Source organism: Miniopterus natalensis, chromosome 18 (assembly GCF_054644295.1).
Source record: "Miniopterus natalensis isolate mMinNat1 chromosome 18, mMinNat1.hap1, whole genome shotgun sequence".
NCBI classification, from domain to species: Eukaryota; Metazoa; Chordata; class Mammalia; order Chiroptera; family Miniopteridae; genus Miniopterus; species Miniopterus natalensis.
In genome coordinates, this window is record NC_142098.1 from 24,086,101 (window position 1) to 24,101,936 (window position 15,836).

General features: G+C 48.4%; 1 protein-coding gene and 2 non-coding genes across 3 annotated transcripts in view; all 3 read right to left on the reverse strand.

Annotated features, from left to right (window-relative positions):
• VAC14 (VAC14 component of PIKFYVE complex) overlaps positions 1-15,836 on the reverse strand; it is a 94,290-nt gene that overhangs the window by 66,725 nt on the left and 11,729 nt on the right. Inside the window, exons 2-10 of the mRNA XM_016196327.2 lie at positions 14,800-14,950; positions 14,338-14,505; positions 13,475-13,537; positions 13,036-13,143; positions 12,408-12,517; positions 12,020-12,126; positions 10,888-11,022; positions 10,228-10,380; positions 3,467-3,530 (exon numbers count right to left, since the gene is read on the reverse strand). Of these exons, the coding sequence (XP_016051813.2) occupies positions 3,467-3,530; positions 10,228-10,380; positions 10,888-11,022; positions 12,020-12,126; positions 12,408-12,517; positions 13,036-13,143; positions 13,475-13,537; positions 14,338-14,505; positions 14,800-14,950 (1,059 nt within the window). The remainder of the gene's footprint in view (positions 1-3,466; positions 3,531-10,227; positions 10,381-10,887; positions 11,023-12,019; positions 12,127-12,407; positions 12,518-13,035; positions 13,144-13,474; positions 13,538-14,337; positions 14,506-14,799; positions 14,951-15,836) is intronic.
• On the reverse strand, positions 8,183-8,253 carry TRNAG-GCC (transfer RNA glycine (anticodon GCC)). The gene has a single exon. It is a non-coding gene; the product is annotated as a tRNA-Gly (tRNA).
• TRNAG-GCC (transfer RNA glycine (anticodon GCC)) lies at positions 9,148-9,218 on the reverse strand. Its single transcript has one exon. It is a non-coding gene; the product is annotated as a tRNA-Gly (tRNA).

Here is a 15,836-nt window from a genome sequence, read left to right on the forward strand (position 1 = left end):
AACCACAACTATATAACTGAAAAGATCTCAAAGTGCATGTAACCTGATCCTTCAATGCACAGATGAGGAAACTGAGGCTGATAGTATGGACCACCCAAGGCCATGAGGTCATGCATGGAGAACTCACTTCTCAGCTGGAGACACTCTCCCCGGGTCTCACTTCCCATGACTGGCTGGAGGTGAAGGTCAAGGGAAGCAGGCACACACCAGGGAGATTGACCTCAGTGCCCAGGAATGGGAGGACTGCCGATCCCACTCCACCAGGTGGGGTGGGCTGCTGTGTGCTGGGCTCTGAGCATGCTCAGTGGGGAGCTGGGACTCTGGAAACCTGGGCCATTCCTAGAGAGTACATGCTATGTGGCATGCTCGGCTCCTGAGCTGCTGGTCTAGAGTTGGGGCACCCTCTGCCCCGGTTTACCTTACTTGAAGAGAACAGAAGGGAGCTCATTCAGTTTAAAATACATTTCTGCATGGGTTCCAAGAAGTCTAGGCTAGTCACTCCTGGGCTTCTGAGTTATTTCAAGGTATCTGCAAACCTTCATTTTCACGAAACATTTTTTCATAAAGCACCTCATAATGAATGTCTTGCTTATATATGTACTACAATTTCCAAATGCATGGTACTACTGTGGCTATTAAAATACCTATTTACTGAATAATGCTTCTGATACTACCTATAAATAATGATAAATTCCAGTGGTTCTCTCTGGGAGGCAGCACTTTTATTTCTGTAATATCTAACTCCTTAGAGTACTCATATGTCACATCTCTAACCAAATCAAAAGGAAGGTAAATCTAAAAAAAGAGACTTGTTTCTGACATCAAATTTGTTCTTATAAAAGACTCTAACTTTTTCCCGATCAGCAGATGCTAAAAGTTGGGCAGCACGATTTCTAGCTCCATCTGCTCACCTTATGTACAGGGCTGCCAGCTTTATCAGGAGACCTGCACTGAATGTCACCGAGGACACCACGGTCCTCAGAGTCAAAGTGGAAGCCTGTTCACATGGCAATGCCTGTCCAGGGCTCCTGTGTCAGGTGAGTTAATGAGGCCAATATGCAAAGCTTCTGCAACCCTCCAACTACAAGTAATGGAGGTCAAATGCATGGGCTTTGGAGACAGACAGATCAACCTTGAATTCTAACCTGGCCACTAATTAGCTGAATGTCTTTGGGCAAAAAGTTAACCTCTTTGGGTCTGTTTTCTCATTTGTAAAGTGGGGATAACAAAGTTCTTGCAATAACAATTGTAGCTAAAATGTGTAAAGTGCTTTCTGTGGGCCAGGCCCCGTTCTATGCTCTTTACGTAGTCCAGTTCATTTAAACTCCAGACCTCTGTGAAGTCGGTACTATCATCACACTCAGTCTACAGATGAGGAAGCTAAGGCAGGGAGAGGTTAAGCTATTTGCTCAGGGCTGCACAGCCAGGCATGGTGGAGTAGGATGTACTCCCAGAAAGAGGGAGTCTATGACTCAGGGGATTCATGAGACGAGGGCCCTGCCTGGTACAATAAGTAGTGAGAGAAAGACAGGCAGACAGACACAGTCCCATGGAGCAGGGCAATCCCATGTAGCCCAGGTTATAATGACAAGCCTGCAACAGGCCTTTCTGCTATTGGTTTTGCCCCTCCCCCTCATCTATCCTTCCAGGGCTGCCAGAGGGTCTTCTAAATCACAGGTCTGCTCCCTCATTACCGCCTGTCATGCTGGCTCCCCCGGCCTTCAGAACAAAAGTCTACCACCTGTGTGGGACACACCAGTCTCCCTGCATCTCCATCCGGACCTCTCCCCCGAGTTCCAGAGTCCACTCCCCAAACCTGCCCCTTGACTGCTCTTGGGGATGCTCGCAGCCACCCTGGACAGAGCTCCTGACTGGCCCACTCACACACTTGTCCCTCCTTGCAGCCTGGGAAATGATACAGGGTATCCTGATTTGGCTCAAGCCAAAACCCTAGAAGTTATTCTTTCTCTCACTTCTCTCCTTTAACTCCATCCCATTAGCAGGTTCTGTCAGTTCTACCTTCAAAACAGATCTCAAATCTATCCAGCTTCCTCCCTACTCTGCCACCCCTTCAGCCTGAGCCTCTATCCCTCCTAACCAGTCTGCACCTACTCGAGTCCTTCCTACGTATGTTCTCTGCACAGCAGCTTCCAGATCTCCTGTCCTTCCTCAGCCCTAAAATGGAGATAGAACTACTGCTGACAAAATGAGATGTAAACATTAGCAAAGTCTAATGATGCGACACAAAGTATCTGGCACAGGAAGGGCCTAGGAAGCACTCACCCACTGGGAGTTCATTACTGCCAGCCACCTCAGCTCAGCTCAGGCACCATTGCTTGCCCCCAGTACCCTGAATCCCCTGTCACAGCAATCACTACCCTTTCTGGTAACTCCCTGGTTATTTCTCTGCCTCCCCACAGAGAACCTCAAGATTAGGGACAACGTTCAGGAGCCATATCTCCATCTTGGAACCTGCAGGGTTGAACACAGGCAGGTGCTCGGGAGTGTGTGACAACTAACTGAAAACGAATGAACAATGTTTACTGGCTTGCTTGAACAATTTGAGAGCGGTCCTAAGGGTAGTCCATGTTTATGATCAGTGCTTGCATACTTTGAAAACATGCACAGGGTCCTTAGAGATAAGAATAAGTTAAAAATGACATAAGAGGAGGAAAGATCCGACGGGTCAGGGAGAACAAAGCCTCTTGGGGTTTAGTGCACATTTTCCCTTCCTGAGCAAATGGTTCCCCAGGGCTGAGTTGAAAGGGAAGAAACCCCTTGCAGGGGAACTGCCATCCATTCCAGCCTCACCAGTGCCAATTCCATCCAAAGAAAAAGCGAGATGAGCCATGTCCAGAGCACTTAGGCAAGGACAGCATGGTGACAATTCCTTCCCCAGGGCAATGTCATCACCCTGCAGAGTATGCAGGGGGCTGGCCAAGCCTGGGAATGATCTCGATGCTTGACCTGCACTGCCCCCGCGTGGAAGGTTGCGCTATTACAGCTGACCCAGGAGCCAGGAGAGGGCAGTTACCGCGGCCCACGCAGTCCATGTCCATGCACTTAGGCTCAAACCAATTACTGCCTGTAATCCAGACTGTCCTCAAACAGCCTTCCCCTTGTCAGCCCCATGTTATCTTGGACAAGCAAAAGGTGCTGGGCAAAGGTGTCTGTAAGTATCTTACCGTAGTCACAATGTATGTTATACTTTTCTAACTTGTATTTACTGACCTCCAGGAGCTTGTAATCCATCCGTCCACCCCTCAAAAGGCTATCTGTCCATCAGAATTGGGTGGGTTGGGCTTGCTCAGTGTCCCTCAGATTCTCTCATTAGGTACCTCCTGTGCCCCTAAGCGGTGACCCCAAGCAGAGTTTGCCTCGGGTCTTCACTGCAGTGTCCTACACCCAGGAAAGATCCAGGCTGCTTGCTTTCCATAAACACCTCTGGCTGGGACAAACCACTTACCTGGCTGGAGAGAAGACACTGATGCTGCTACTGAAGCTGGAGTCACAAGAACCATCAGGACCTCCTGGGGACAGTAAGAGGAATAATGTATCATGCTAAAGGCTGTTGGGTTTTCCGAATAAACAAGATCCCTGTTATAAACACACACAGGCTCTGGTTCCCCACACCTTGATTCTGGTCCTTGAAAAGGAACATGGCTCTGGAGCCCTGAGGACCCAATGCCTACTCATCCCCAAAAGCTTCTGGGATAGTACCCATGCTTGTAAGATTTTAGGCACAGTGATCTCACAAGGAAAGGGACACCAGTGCTGAACACAAGGGACTGTTGGCCCAAGGGCAATGGATGTTAAAAATGGCTTCTGGGACACTCAATGTTATTAGCCATCAGGTAAATGTAAATCAAAACTGCAACGAGATACCATTTCACACCCACTAGGATGGCTAAAATGAAAAAGAGAGGTAATAATGAGTGGTGGTGAGGATGTGGAGAAACTGGAAGCCTTACACACTGCTGGTGGGATGGAAACCAGCCTGGCAATTCCTGAAAAGGCTCAACAGTTACCAGGTGAAGTGCTTACCCAAGAGAAAGGAAAACAAGTCCACACAAAAACTTGTACAACATGTTCATAGAAGCATTATTTAAAATAGCCCCAAACTGTACATAATCCAAATTCTATCAACTGATGAGTGGATAAAAGAAATGTATTACAGCCATACAATGGACAATTATTTGGTCATAAAAAGGAATGAAGCACTGACACATGCTAGAACATGAATGAACCTGGAAAATGCTATCCTAAAGGAAAAAAACAAGTCACAAAGGATCCCATACTGTATAACTCCACTTACATGAAGTGTTAATAATAGGCAGATCTATAGAGATGGGCAGTAGGTCAGAGGTTGCCAAGGGCTAGAAAGGATGGAATTGGGTGTGATGGCTATTTTCTTAAATTAAAACAAGCAAACAAACAACTTTTTATTTTGAAATAATTTTAGATTTATAGAAAAGTTCCAAAAGTAATACAGAATTCCTCGTATACCCTTCTCCCAGCTGCCTTAATTAATGTCAACATTATATATACCCACTGTTTAACCAACAAACCAAGAAAGTAGCATTGATACAATACTATTAAATAAACTACAGACTTAATTTGAATTTGAACAGTTTTCCCATTCATGTCCTTTGTTCCAGGATCGCATGTGGGAACCCACGTTGCATCTAGTTGTCCTGTCTCCTTAGTCCCCTCCAATCTGTGACAGTTCCCAGTCAGTCTTTCTGTGTCATTCCTGAACTGGATACTTCTGAAGCCCTGGTCAGTTACTTTGTAGAATGTCTCCTGATTTGGGTTTGTCTCATGTTTTCTCATGATCAGGTTCAGGGTAAGTGATGTGCTTTCCAGTGCATCGCATCAGGGAAACATGATGTCTATCTGTCTCATTACTGGTGATGTTAACTCTGTCACTCGATTAAGGTGGTGTCTTCTGGGTTTCCCCCCTATATAGTTACTATTTCCCTTTTTGTTGGGGAGGGAAGACAATTGAGATGAGACAAATATTCAGGGTTTATCTCAAATATTTCCCCCACTGATTTTTAACATCCATTGGTGAATCCTGCCTACAACAATATTACTATGGAGTTTGCCTAATGGTAATTTTCTGTTTTCCTCTTTCCTTCTACATTTATTAACTGGAACTCTTCTATAAGGAAGAGCTGTCCTTTTCCCACATTTACCTAGCTACCTATTCATCTATCCATCCATCTGTATCATTATGGACCCAAAGATATTTATTTTATTCTGTGAGTTACAAATTAAAACTATTATTTATATTGTTGTTCATATGGTACCAGCCTTGGCCTCTTAAACGATTTAAATTATACAGCAAAACATTTTCACATTCTAAAAATTTCAAAAACAAAGCAAAGCCCCTTCTTCCCGCACGTGCCAGGGCCTGGATTGAATCTGCAACCCAGGTATGTGCCCTTGACAGGGAATCGAACCCTTGACCCTTCAGTGCATGGGCCAATGCTCCAACCACTGAGCAACACTGGCCAGAGCTCTCCTTGACCTTTCCCCCTCACTCTCTGCGTAGGTACCTGTTTCAGTTAGGCACCTACCCTCACATCTTTTGCTAATCCTACTTTTTGTTTTGTAAACATAAATGGAATCAGAGAATGTCTTTTGTTACTTGCTTTTTTCACTTTTTACTATGTTTTAGGGCAGTGCTATTCTAGGTGTGGACATGATGCTACCCCCAACCCCCTAGTAAGAGGATCTTTATTTCCATGTTAAACAGAAAATCTCTGAGCTGCCCCGTCCTCTAGAGTCCCAGAGAACCTTTGGGGGATGTGGCACAGCTCCCTGGGGGCAGGAGGGGCTGTGGGCACTGGCTGGGCCTGCTGAGCAGCCCCAGGGAAAGGGGACATGTGGGGAAGCTGGGCAGACCAGCCCGGACCAGCAGCCTGGAAAAGCAGCTGGGAATCCATGCCCCTGGCGGTCTCCCTGCTCTCGTCTTTCAGAAACACACACATTTATAGATGAAATGATGTGATGTCGGAAATTGGCTTCAAATTAACTTCGATTGTTTCCTAATTTCGTTGATGTCTCTCCTGTGTTTCCTTATGAATGAATGTAAGCATTTCTCCAGGATCCCATGTACACGGGGGCTGCTGAGTAGAAGGATCAGACATCTGATACCTCAACAGATATTGTCAAGTTGCCCTTTAGGAAGGTCCTACCAATATGTAGTCAGGAATGGAGGAGTACTCATTCCCACAAAGCCCCACACAGGGATATCAGTAATCTTTTAAATGCTGGCCAAGTTGAATAAAGATCATACATTGTTTTCCTTTGCAATTCTTGGATTCCCAGTCAAGCCACATGTCTTCGGTTGTCCTTCTGTATTAATTTCCTCTTCAGAGAACCACATTGTAAACACAACTATGAGCAGACACTCTGGGGCTCCTGGGCCTGGGTGTGAGCCCTGACTTTCCTACTTATTGGCTGTGTAACCCTTAGACAAGTTACTTGACTGCACCTCTGTTTCCTAACCTGTATGATGACAGTGCTGACACCACAGGTTTGCTATGACAATCAATGAGCTACCATTTGTTAGGTGCTTTAAAGGGAAAACCTTACCTACACCCATATTTATTTCCTAAGGAAATATTCTTAAATGTTTAAGGCTCTTGATACACGCTGCTAAATGTATTTGCCAGACAATATATTTAACTTATTTTTGCTTCCTTCCCTATAGGAATGTCTGTTTTTCCCCAAAATCTCTACAGGAAACATGTATTTCCTTTATAATTATTGTAAAAAATGGGGGTGAGGCTGGGGAAGAATGGAAGCTAAAGAGAAAGAAAAGATCTAGTTCAAAGAACCTCCTGAAAGCCTGGCCTGGTGGCCTGTCCTCTGTGACCATGCCCAGAGTCACATGGTTACTGTCTGCAGATTTGTCCCTGAGCTCCTTGCAGGCAGGTCCTAGGTCTCATTCACCTGCATTTGCCCACAGAAGGTGCTGATACACACCCAGTGCCATAAGAACTTTGGAATGGATGGATTGCATCACATGTGGCTCCACAGAAGTCACCAGCCCTCCACTGGAAACCCTATTTATAGTCTTGCTCCTCAACTGCCACATGAACTTTCATCTCTGACCCTCTTTGATCCCTCATTTAGGACCCACCAGGGCCCCATTACCACCTGGGCAATGCTGGTGACAAACAACAAGCGAGCAAAAGCCCTACCCTGAGAACCTTGCTAAGGAGATGGATCTAGTGTAAACATGTAATAAAACAACCAGACACTAAAGCATCTGTAACTGAGTGTTTGGCCTATGCCATGTGCTAAGAACTTTACATGCAAAAATCTTGTCTGAAATTCACCATCACACTGTGGGCTAGGTGTTATTACTGTTGCCCTATTTAACAAACAAGGAATCTGAGGCATAGAAAGACCAAGTGACTTGCCCAAGGGCAACAGATATGAAGTTAGCAGAGCCAGGGCACAGGTAGGTGGTTCTGGCCCCAGAATCCAGGTCACAACATGAGACAATTAGGGAACATCATGGAGAGGACTCAGAGTCAGAGAGGGACACTGCGCTGTGGGCTCCCACAAGCGGCAGGGCTGAGGGAGGGCCAGGGCAAGTGGAGAGGGCTGGCAGCAGCTGGTGCAGATGTGAGCCTGCGCACGTGTGTGAGTACATGCCCATGCACGGAGGGCTGGCTGACAAGCCTCCCTGTGGGTCTGGCCCAGAGGCTCTTAGTGAAGAACGTGGGATGCGGTGGGACGCAGCAACACAGACGAAGTCAGGGAGGGGGACACTGGGTGAGGAGGACCAGGCAGGAGGCTCCTGCCTTCTCCGGGAGGACCCGGGTTGGAAGACTGGAACAGAATAATTAGAGGAAGCGCGAGCGGTTGGGATGAACCTGTCAACCGACAAGTTAAATCATCTCTCTTTTGGTTGCTGGCACCTTCTCCTGGCACCTTGGTTAGTTACAAGCCAGTGGGTCTGGAGTGAATGTGGAGCCCAAATGAGCTGTTGCCATCTCTGGGAACTACCATAAAGTGAGCTTTGTGTTTGCTGAAGTGCTGTTTATGAGGCAGTAAAATCTGAAGCCAAGCTGGCTGCATGTATCTTGGTTAGGATAACCAAGAGCAGGGAGCTGTTGCAAGAGAGCTAAGGAAAACTATCTAAAAAGTTAAATGACTATGCTGCATTGGCTAGGAATGGAACCCGGGCCTCCTGCATGGCAGGCAGGAATTCTACCACTGAGCTACCAACGCTCCAGCTGGTTTCTCAGCAGCTGCCATGACCAACAGGGTGCAGTGGTTCCTTTCCCGAGGGCTGGACTTGTTGCCACATAAGCAGAAAGAGTGGGGCACAGACTGGTGGGTTCCACTTTGGGGGAAGAGGCATTAACTTTTGTTTTTGTAAATTGAGATATAATTCATATAACAAAACATTTCCTGACAACATTTTAAAGTGTACAATTGGGTAATTTTTTTCTACATCCACAAAGTTGTACAAATATCACCACTATTTAATTCCAGAACATTTTCATCACCCAAAGAGGAACTGTGTACCTGTTGGTATTCAGTCCTAATTCCCCCTTTCCTCTGGGTCAGAATAAAATATTCCAAACTTCTGCATGTTGTGGTTTGTCAAGCCAAAAACAAAACAAAGCAAAACAACCCTGCCCTCCCCAAAACGTATCATCCAAGCAAAAAAAAGCAGGATGTGGAATTATACAGGGTGGGGCAAAAGTAGGTTTACAGTTGTGACAATGCAAAACAGAGTTTATTCTTGTATTATTATTTAATAATTATTGTATTATTTTCCATATGAACAATTGTAAGTCTACTTTTGCCCCACCCTGTGTAAGTTGTATGATTTCAAATATACATAATAGAAAAAAATATACCAAAATTATAATAATGATTGCCTTTTGGTGGGAATAGCCCTACTTATTTTCCCCCCTTTCCAAATTTTCTTAAATGAGATCAAAACACAAAAAGTTTAAAAAATACTCATGTATCAGTGAAAGTTCACAAAATATGTCTATGCTTGAGATTCTTCTAATACCTCTCAGGAAGAAAGCTCCTGCCTTGGGAGGCCCATACTAACTTATCTCCCCAAATTTTCTTTTTCAAGGAGCTGCCAAAAAGTCTCTGGCTGCTTGCATTGGCCGGGAATCGAACCCGGGCCTCCCGCGTGGCAGGCGAGAATTCTACCACTGAACCACCAATGCTCCAGCTGGGTGCTGCTCTGCCTCCAGCTGTTTTGCTACTGTGGCTCACAGAGGGCAAGGCCCGGCTGTAACGTGACACCTGAAACAATCCAGCATGCCAAACCCATGGGAGGAGGCCCACGGGGCACGTGTGCCTAAAATTCTGATATTTAAAAGAGACGCCAAGAATGGCAATGGGAGAAAATGTGCTTTAGTAATTCTTTCGGCTCCGGGGGGAATGTTCCAGACTTTATAGTCTGTTAACCTTAAAGATTTGAGTAGGTTCTGTATCCATTTACTCTCTGGCTGATTCTGCAAAGGAGAACATCACCCCAAAGCTGATCAGTGACCTCTCAGTGAGGACAGAGGTCCAAGAGATTAAACAAACAAACAAAAAAGTTGGTTCTAGATAACATTTAGAGTCAAACTCCAGACTCCAATTGGCAGTGTGATTTTCCTCATGTTACAGATAAACAAGGCAGTAATGTTAAAGGAATCTTAAAGGAGACCAGAGTCATTTCATTTTTTAAAGACATTGAGTTTGACAGAATTCCCACAGACTGAATAAAGTGCCACTGAAGCTTTCTTAACCCTCCCTCCCTGAGGGTGACTGGCCCAGTAAGGGCAACCAGCTTCTGGGTGGCTGCATGCCTACAGCCAAGGTTCAAGAGACCTATACTCTTGCCACACTCCAAACCTCCCATACTGAAAACAATGGTATCTGTAGCTGAGCCCAGGAGAGCAGTAATGGTCTTTAAAGCAACAGAGTTAAGAGCATGGATTCTGCAAACAAGCTGCCAGGGTTCAAATCCCAACTCTGCTACCTAGTAGTGGCCAGGTCCTGGCTGTGTTATCTATCTTCCCTTTGTCCACCTGTAGAATGGGGATAATAGCAGTTCCTACTTTATTGGGTTGTCATGAATTAACATATGGAAAGTAGTTAATGAGGCCCCACATCAAGTCAACTACGACCTCCGGTTCCCTGGTGCACTTCCAGGGAGGTGAGGGGCAGGAGGCAGAGCCTACTCACCACTGCCTGTCCCCTCCTGCTTTGCCAAGGAGTCGTCGGGGTTGGGCTCTGCCTGCTTCTGCACCACTGGCCTTGGCTCATCAGGCTCATCGTCCTCAGGGGTGACCAGCTTCATCAGGCTCTGGTTGCACACGTTGGCTACTTCCTTGATGCCTGGGTCCACTGATGTAAGGAGTAGCCCCATCCAGGAGTCCTCCCTAAACCCGAGGTCACTGGCATTAGTCAGGGGCTCAGTCCTTCTCAGAGGTGATTTAGTGGGCAAACAGGCAGTCTGAACAATTGAGTCCATGTTCTCCTCCCACTCCGGTGTCCCCTCAAGATGCTTGCAGGACCCCTTTCTTGATGGACTTCCCATTGACAGGATTTCCCCCACCCAGGGCTGGGCAGTGTGAGCTCAGGGGTTGGAACTGTGGGACCCAGAACTGCTCCAGGTCTGTAAGTAATCAGGTGAGCTTTGGGGACAGCGGCATTTGCTTCGTGTTCTTGGTGCTGTCTTGGCTCTCCCAGTCCATGTTCAGCAATGCCTCCTGTTCCCTTGATCCCAGGGACTATTTGGAGGCACCTCATCCTAAGGGTGCCTCACCCCCCACTCCAGGGTCCTGCAACTTCACAGCCCCCTTTGGAGCTGCTCTCCTTTCCTTTCTCCAGAGCAAAGGATACTTTTCTTGCGGTCATCGTAAGCCAGGCAGGGCAAGACGGCGGTCAGGATCCCAGAGGAATAGGGCAGCATCACCCGGCCGGCCAGCTGGATGAACTCCCTCATCCAGCACATGGCTGTCAGCTGGATCAGGTCATCTGGAAGAGAAGGGGGAGAGGTAGGTTCCAGGAGGGTCTGCATGAGTGGCAGAGTGCTCCCTCCCACTGACCATGCCCACAGGGTGGGACTGCGGGGCACTCGAAGGTTTACACTGCTTCTGACCTCACCAATACTGTTGCGCCCTTGCTTTCTGCCTCCCATAGGTATGCACAGTATCAGGTTGGAATGGAGCAACAATCTGTGGCAGATTGTAAGAGTAGCCATGATTCTCTACCCTTTTCTGTGCCCATGCCCCCCACAATGGGGTTCTGAAGCTTCTCTCACCAAGGGGTGAGTCCACTTCCTCACTCCTTGACCTGGCTGGCCTTGCCACTTTGGCCAACAGAAAGTGGTAAAGTGATGGTGTACCTGGTTCTAGCCTGGACCTTAGGCGGCCTTGCTCACTTCAACCATGTCTCTTGGGATCTCACTGATGCTATATGAGCACATGTGGGCTGGCCTGCTGGATAACGACACATGGCCCAATTGCCGCTGCTGCCCCATGTGACAGCCAGCCAACTGCCAGACATGAGTGAGGCCATCCTATACCACCCAGCTGCAGCTACCCCTCCAGTTGACTGTAGGTGCATGATCAAGCCCAGCCACACCTCACCCAGGTGAGCAGAACAAACCAGCAGACTGCAGACTCAGGACTCAGGACCAATTATAACTTTACTGCGTTAAGCAGTTACATTTTGTGGTGGTTTTATACACAACGGAAGCTAATGGAAACCCAATCTTAACCCCCACTCTTTCCAATTCACAGCGCTAAGGTCTCCATCAAGAGGGTCTCCAGATTTCACTCTTCCCAGGGTTAGACTAAGTGAAAGGGCCTCCATGATAAACACAGAAGGTGAATCTCTCTCTCACAAGGACCCACAGCTCCACATCCAGTGTTGCACTTGTTCACATTCCTACAAGGACCCTTTCTGAGACAGTGAGAGAGAAAGGAGCTTCTGAGGAGGTGGTAGTAGCTGTGGGCCCTCACATACTCACCTGTGGTCTGGCAGTGGATCACCAAGATGTTGGCCATCTCAGCAAACTTGACACTGGAGGGGTTCTTCTTAATTTCTTTCAAGAATTCTCCAAGGACGACTTCACACCTGCCAATGAGAGAATGAGAAGGGACATAGCATATACCAGCCAGGGCCCACTTCTGCTCTGGGTTAGCCACCCAGAGAGGACCACACTTTGAACCTGTCAGATGAATGTTTTCCAGAGGCTGGAGATTGATGAGCTGTTAGCTCCTCATGGTAGGAAGCACATGAGCCAGGAAGAAAACGGGTACTTTGTGTTCTGCTGCTGCTGTCTGTTGGTGTGGGGTACGTGTGTATACTGAGGAGCCCCGGATGGTGGCAGCTGCCTGCCCCCTCTCTCCACTCACATTTTACGAATCTCTTTGCCATTGTCACCCAGGATCTGGAAGAGTCCATCCAGGATCTCCGGCAAATAATCCAGTAGGTTAATGTCTGGCACGGACTCCAGAACCAGGATCTGACCAGGGAAAGAAACCAGGAGCGAAAGTTACACCAGCTGGAGAAGCGCAGCCTCCTCCCCCCCAGTCCCCTGGGCCTGAGCATTGAGGAGGCGGCCTGCTGAGGCAGCACTTCATGGCACTGCAGGTGTCCATGCGGTGGAGAGGGGTGCTAGCAGCTACTGGTTTGGTTAAAAGTGCAGGGGAAGAGTAATTTAACAAGGAAATTCAGATGCTGTGGGGACAAGGGAGCATATGGGAAAGGACAGACAAGGCTAGAAGAGGTGTGACAGCCAGTAGTAGCACCATTAGCTTCAAAGGGAAATCGGGGTTTCCCAGAAAAAGGAAAGAATTATATCCTGTCAGGGGCAAGCTGAACAAAAGCCATCTTCAGATTATCTGGTGTCATTGGCCATTAGGATAACAATAAGGCTTCTCTGTAGCCATAGGACTTGCCCTGGGAGTGTGCCAGAGAGCAGATGTGACTAAACCAGAGGCTCATCACAGCTGGAGAAAGTGCCATGGGGCCAGCTCTTACCCAGGAGATGATGAACTGCCGGGCGTACTGGTTGTTGGAGTAAATCCTCTCCCGCAGCAAGGGGATGAAGCCCACCAGGTCAAACTTGTTGCTCTCTGTCACTATGTCCTGTGGATCAAAGGTGCGTGAACTGCTGAGTGACAGCCAGAGGCCAGGGGCTTCCTGACCTGGCCCAAGTACTGGCCCAGGGCTGGCTCCAGGGGTCAGGTAGTCACAGAGAAAAGGGGGTGACAGACGGTTCTGCATTTTGATTGCGCTGGTGACATAAGTCTATACACTTGTTAGTGAACTGTACATCGAAAAGTCAATTTTACGGTATGTAAATGAAAAAATTTAAACAAATTAGGAAGAGTATCCTCAGTGATAGAATTTATAAGTTGTACAGACAGATGTGAGAAATTGATTCTAAAAAGGAAAGTGGGAACCAAGTATCAAATACCTTTAAAAGGCGGTCTAAGAGCTCAGATCCACTTTTCACATTGGGGTCTGGGTCAGCAGCCAGCTACGAGACAGAAGGAAAGAGATGGTCAAGGTCAAGATATCTACTGAAAACCCATGGCTGCTCAGAACGCTGAGCAGGGACCTCGCTCAGTGAGAAAATCCAAAGGAGGCAGGGGAAGTGGAGAGAGGCAAAATGGAACCTGGCTAAGGAACTGAGATGAGGTGCATATCCCCATTCTGTTCGGGGACCTCTGGGACCTGCAGGAGGTCCCATGACCTGCTGTCCCTGTGTCAGGTGGCTGCTTCCTGTCAGCTTTCCTCAGGGTTTTGAATCTTAACTTGCTGGGTCTTTTCTCTACTTAGAGGAGGGGATCAAGGCAGCCGTGAGGCTGATACTCCAGAAATGACTATGACGTTGGCAGGGCAGCAGAGTTTCAGGGTGCTTGGTGCCTGGGAGGGGAGCTCCACGAAGCTGAGAGAGGAGCTGAGGAGGGTCTTAAGGACTCCAAAGCCTTTCTAAGCAGAGCTTTTCCTAGCACTTACAGGCTAGTGCTCTCCTCGCAGGGGAAATACAATCTGTACATGGATGCGCCCTCTTCACCTTCTATAGGGGTGCTTAGTGCTTTTCAAACTGATACTTTAAAATGCAGTAAGAATAAATTGAGAAATGGAAAAATGTACATACAAAAAAAAAGGTACATTTAAAAAAAATTACTAGACTGAACAGACAAGCGTCCCTGGCAGCCATGTGTTTATCTGCTCTGCCTGCATCTGGGAAAAGGGACCCAAGCACTCAAGTCCCGGAAGGTCAAGATAGGTGGGTGGAGCGAGCGTAGCCCAGCTAGAGTGAGGAGCGGTCACCTTACTCAGCCCGTCAAAGAGCACGTTGAAGTGGGGCAGCACGGCTCCCCGGGCCACCTTGACGATGTTGTAGAGGGCCTCGCAGGCGTAGTAGCGCAGCCTGCTGTCTGCGTCATTGAAGCACGTCAGCACCGGCTCGATCAACTCCTTCAGGTAGAGCCCCGAGTCCTGGGGTGGGGAGGAGAAACAGCTCAAAAGGGGCCAGCCCCCGAGCCCCCAGTGCCAGCTGCCAGCTCAGCTCCCTTAGAGATGCTCAGGCCTTTGTATGGGGTTGCGCTTAACGATCCTTTGCAGCCTGGCCTCCCCGGATAATCCCTCCCGCCCCGGGAATAGGGCTGCAAGAACTTGCTCTTTTAGGTGTGGAGAGAATGGCAATAAAACCCAGGTCTGCAAAGCCCTGCTGGGTCTCAGGCCAGAGTCAAGGCCATGGCTGACGTGTGTCCCATTAGGAGAAATGCCCACCTTGCCCAGTGCGATGGAGCAGGCAGCCAGGCCGATGAGGCCCCCTTTCCGGCTGTGGGGATGCTGAGACAGGGCAAACTCCTGAGACAGGGTCTGGATCACATGCTTGATTTGCACGGTGTTGTTCTGGGCCACAAACTCCCGGACCAGTCTGGGGAGAGAGGGGAGAGGGGCTGCAGGATCAGTGGGATCAGGCTACCCCAGCTCCTGGCTTCAAGGCCTGGGGCTGGGAGGAGGGAGAGAGACGACCTGTTTAGAAAGAGAAGTCAGGAGCAGGCATCTCAGGGTGGGCCTTTTCCAGTTCTGCTGCTGACTAAGAGGTGCTGGCACGGTTGTTTCCCTATTCTGGGTCTCAGTTTCCCTTTGTGTACAACAGAACAAGGAACAGTGGAGTTACCTCACTTCTGGGAATCTGACAGAATGCAAATGATGGTCTTGTTGGGGAACAAAAACTATCTGTCACGTGGAAGGAGTGGCCAGAGACAGGGAAATGACAATCCTGTAGAAGTTTTCCAGCAATGGAGTGACATGCTCAGACCTGTTTTAACTTGGTACTTCTGGTGGCAGCCTGGGGAGGCTGGGCTGGCGTGGGGCTGGTTCGAAAGGAGACCGGAAAATCCACACAGGAGAACACAGCTATCAAGGTCAGGAAGGAGAGGCTGAAGTATGCGTGAGGCCAGGGAAAGAGCAGGGAGGGACTGTCTTAAACAGGAAAGTCTAAGAAGCCCATGTCATACAGGAGAGGAAAGTATAGATAAGGCTCTGAGGTACCTACCTGGGGAGGGATGCTAACAGGGAGAAGGGAGGTTTGAGGGAGGTGGTGACTGCGGTCACCCAGGGGATGCTCCCAAGGCAGGCCCTGCTCTGAGTGGAGGAAGGCAGAGGGAGGCTCAGGTCCACCAGGGACCAGTCTGTTTTCAGAGCCCAGTGGACACAAAGGCCAAGACACTGCCCTCCAGAAAGTGTCTTTAGAAGCCTGGAGAGGGATGGGGAGGGGACGACCACCCCATTAACCAGGCATGGGGATTGGTACCAGT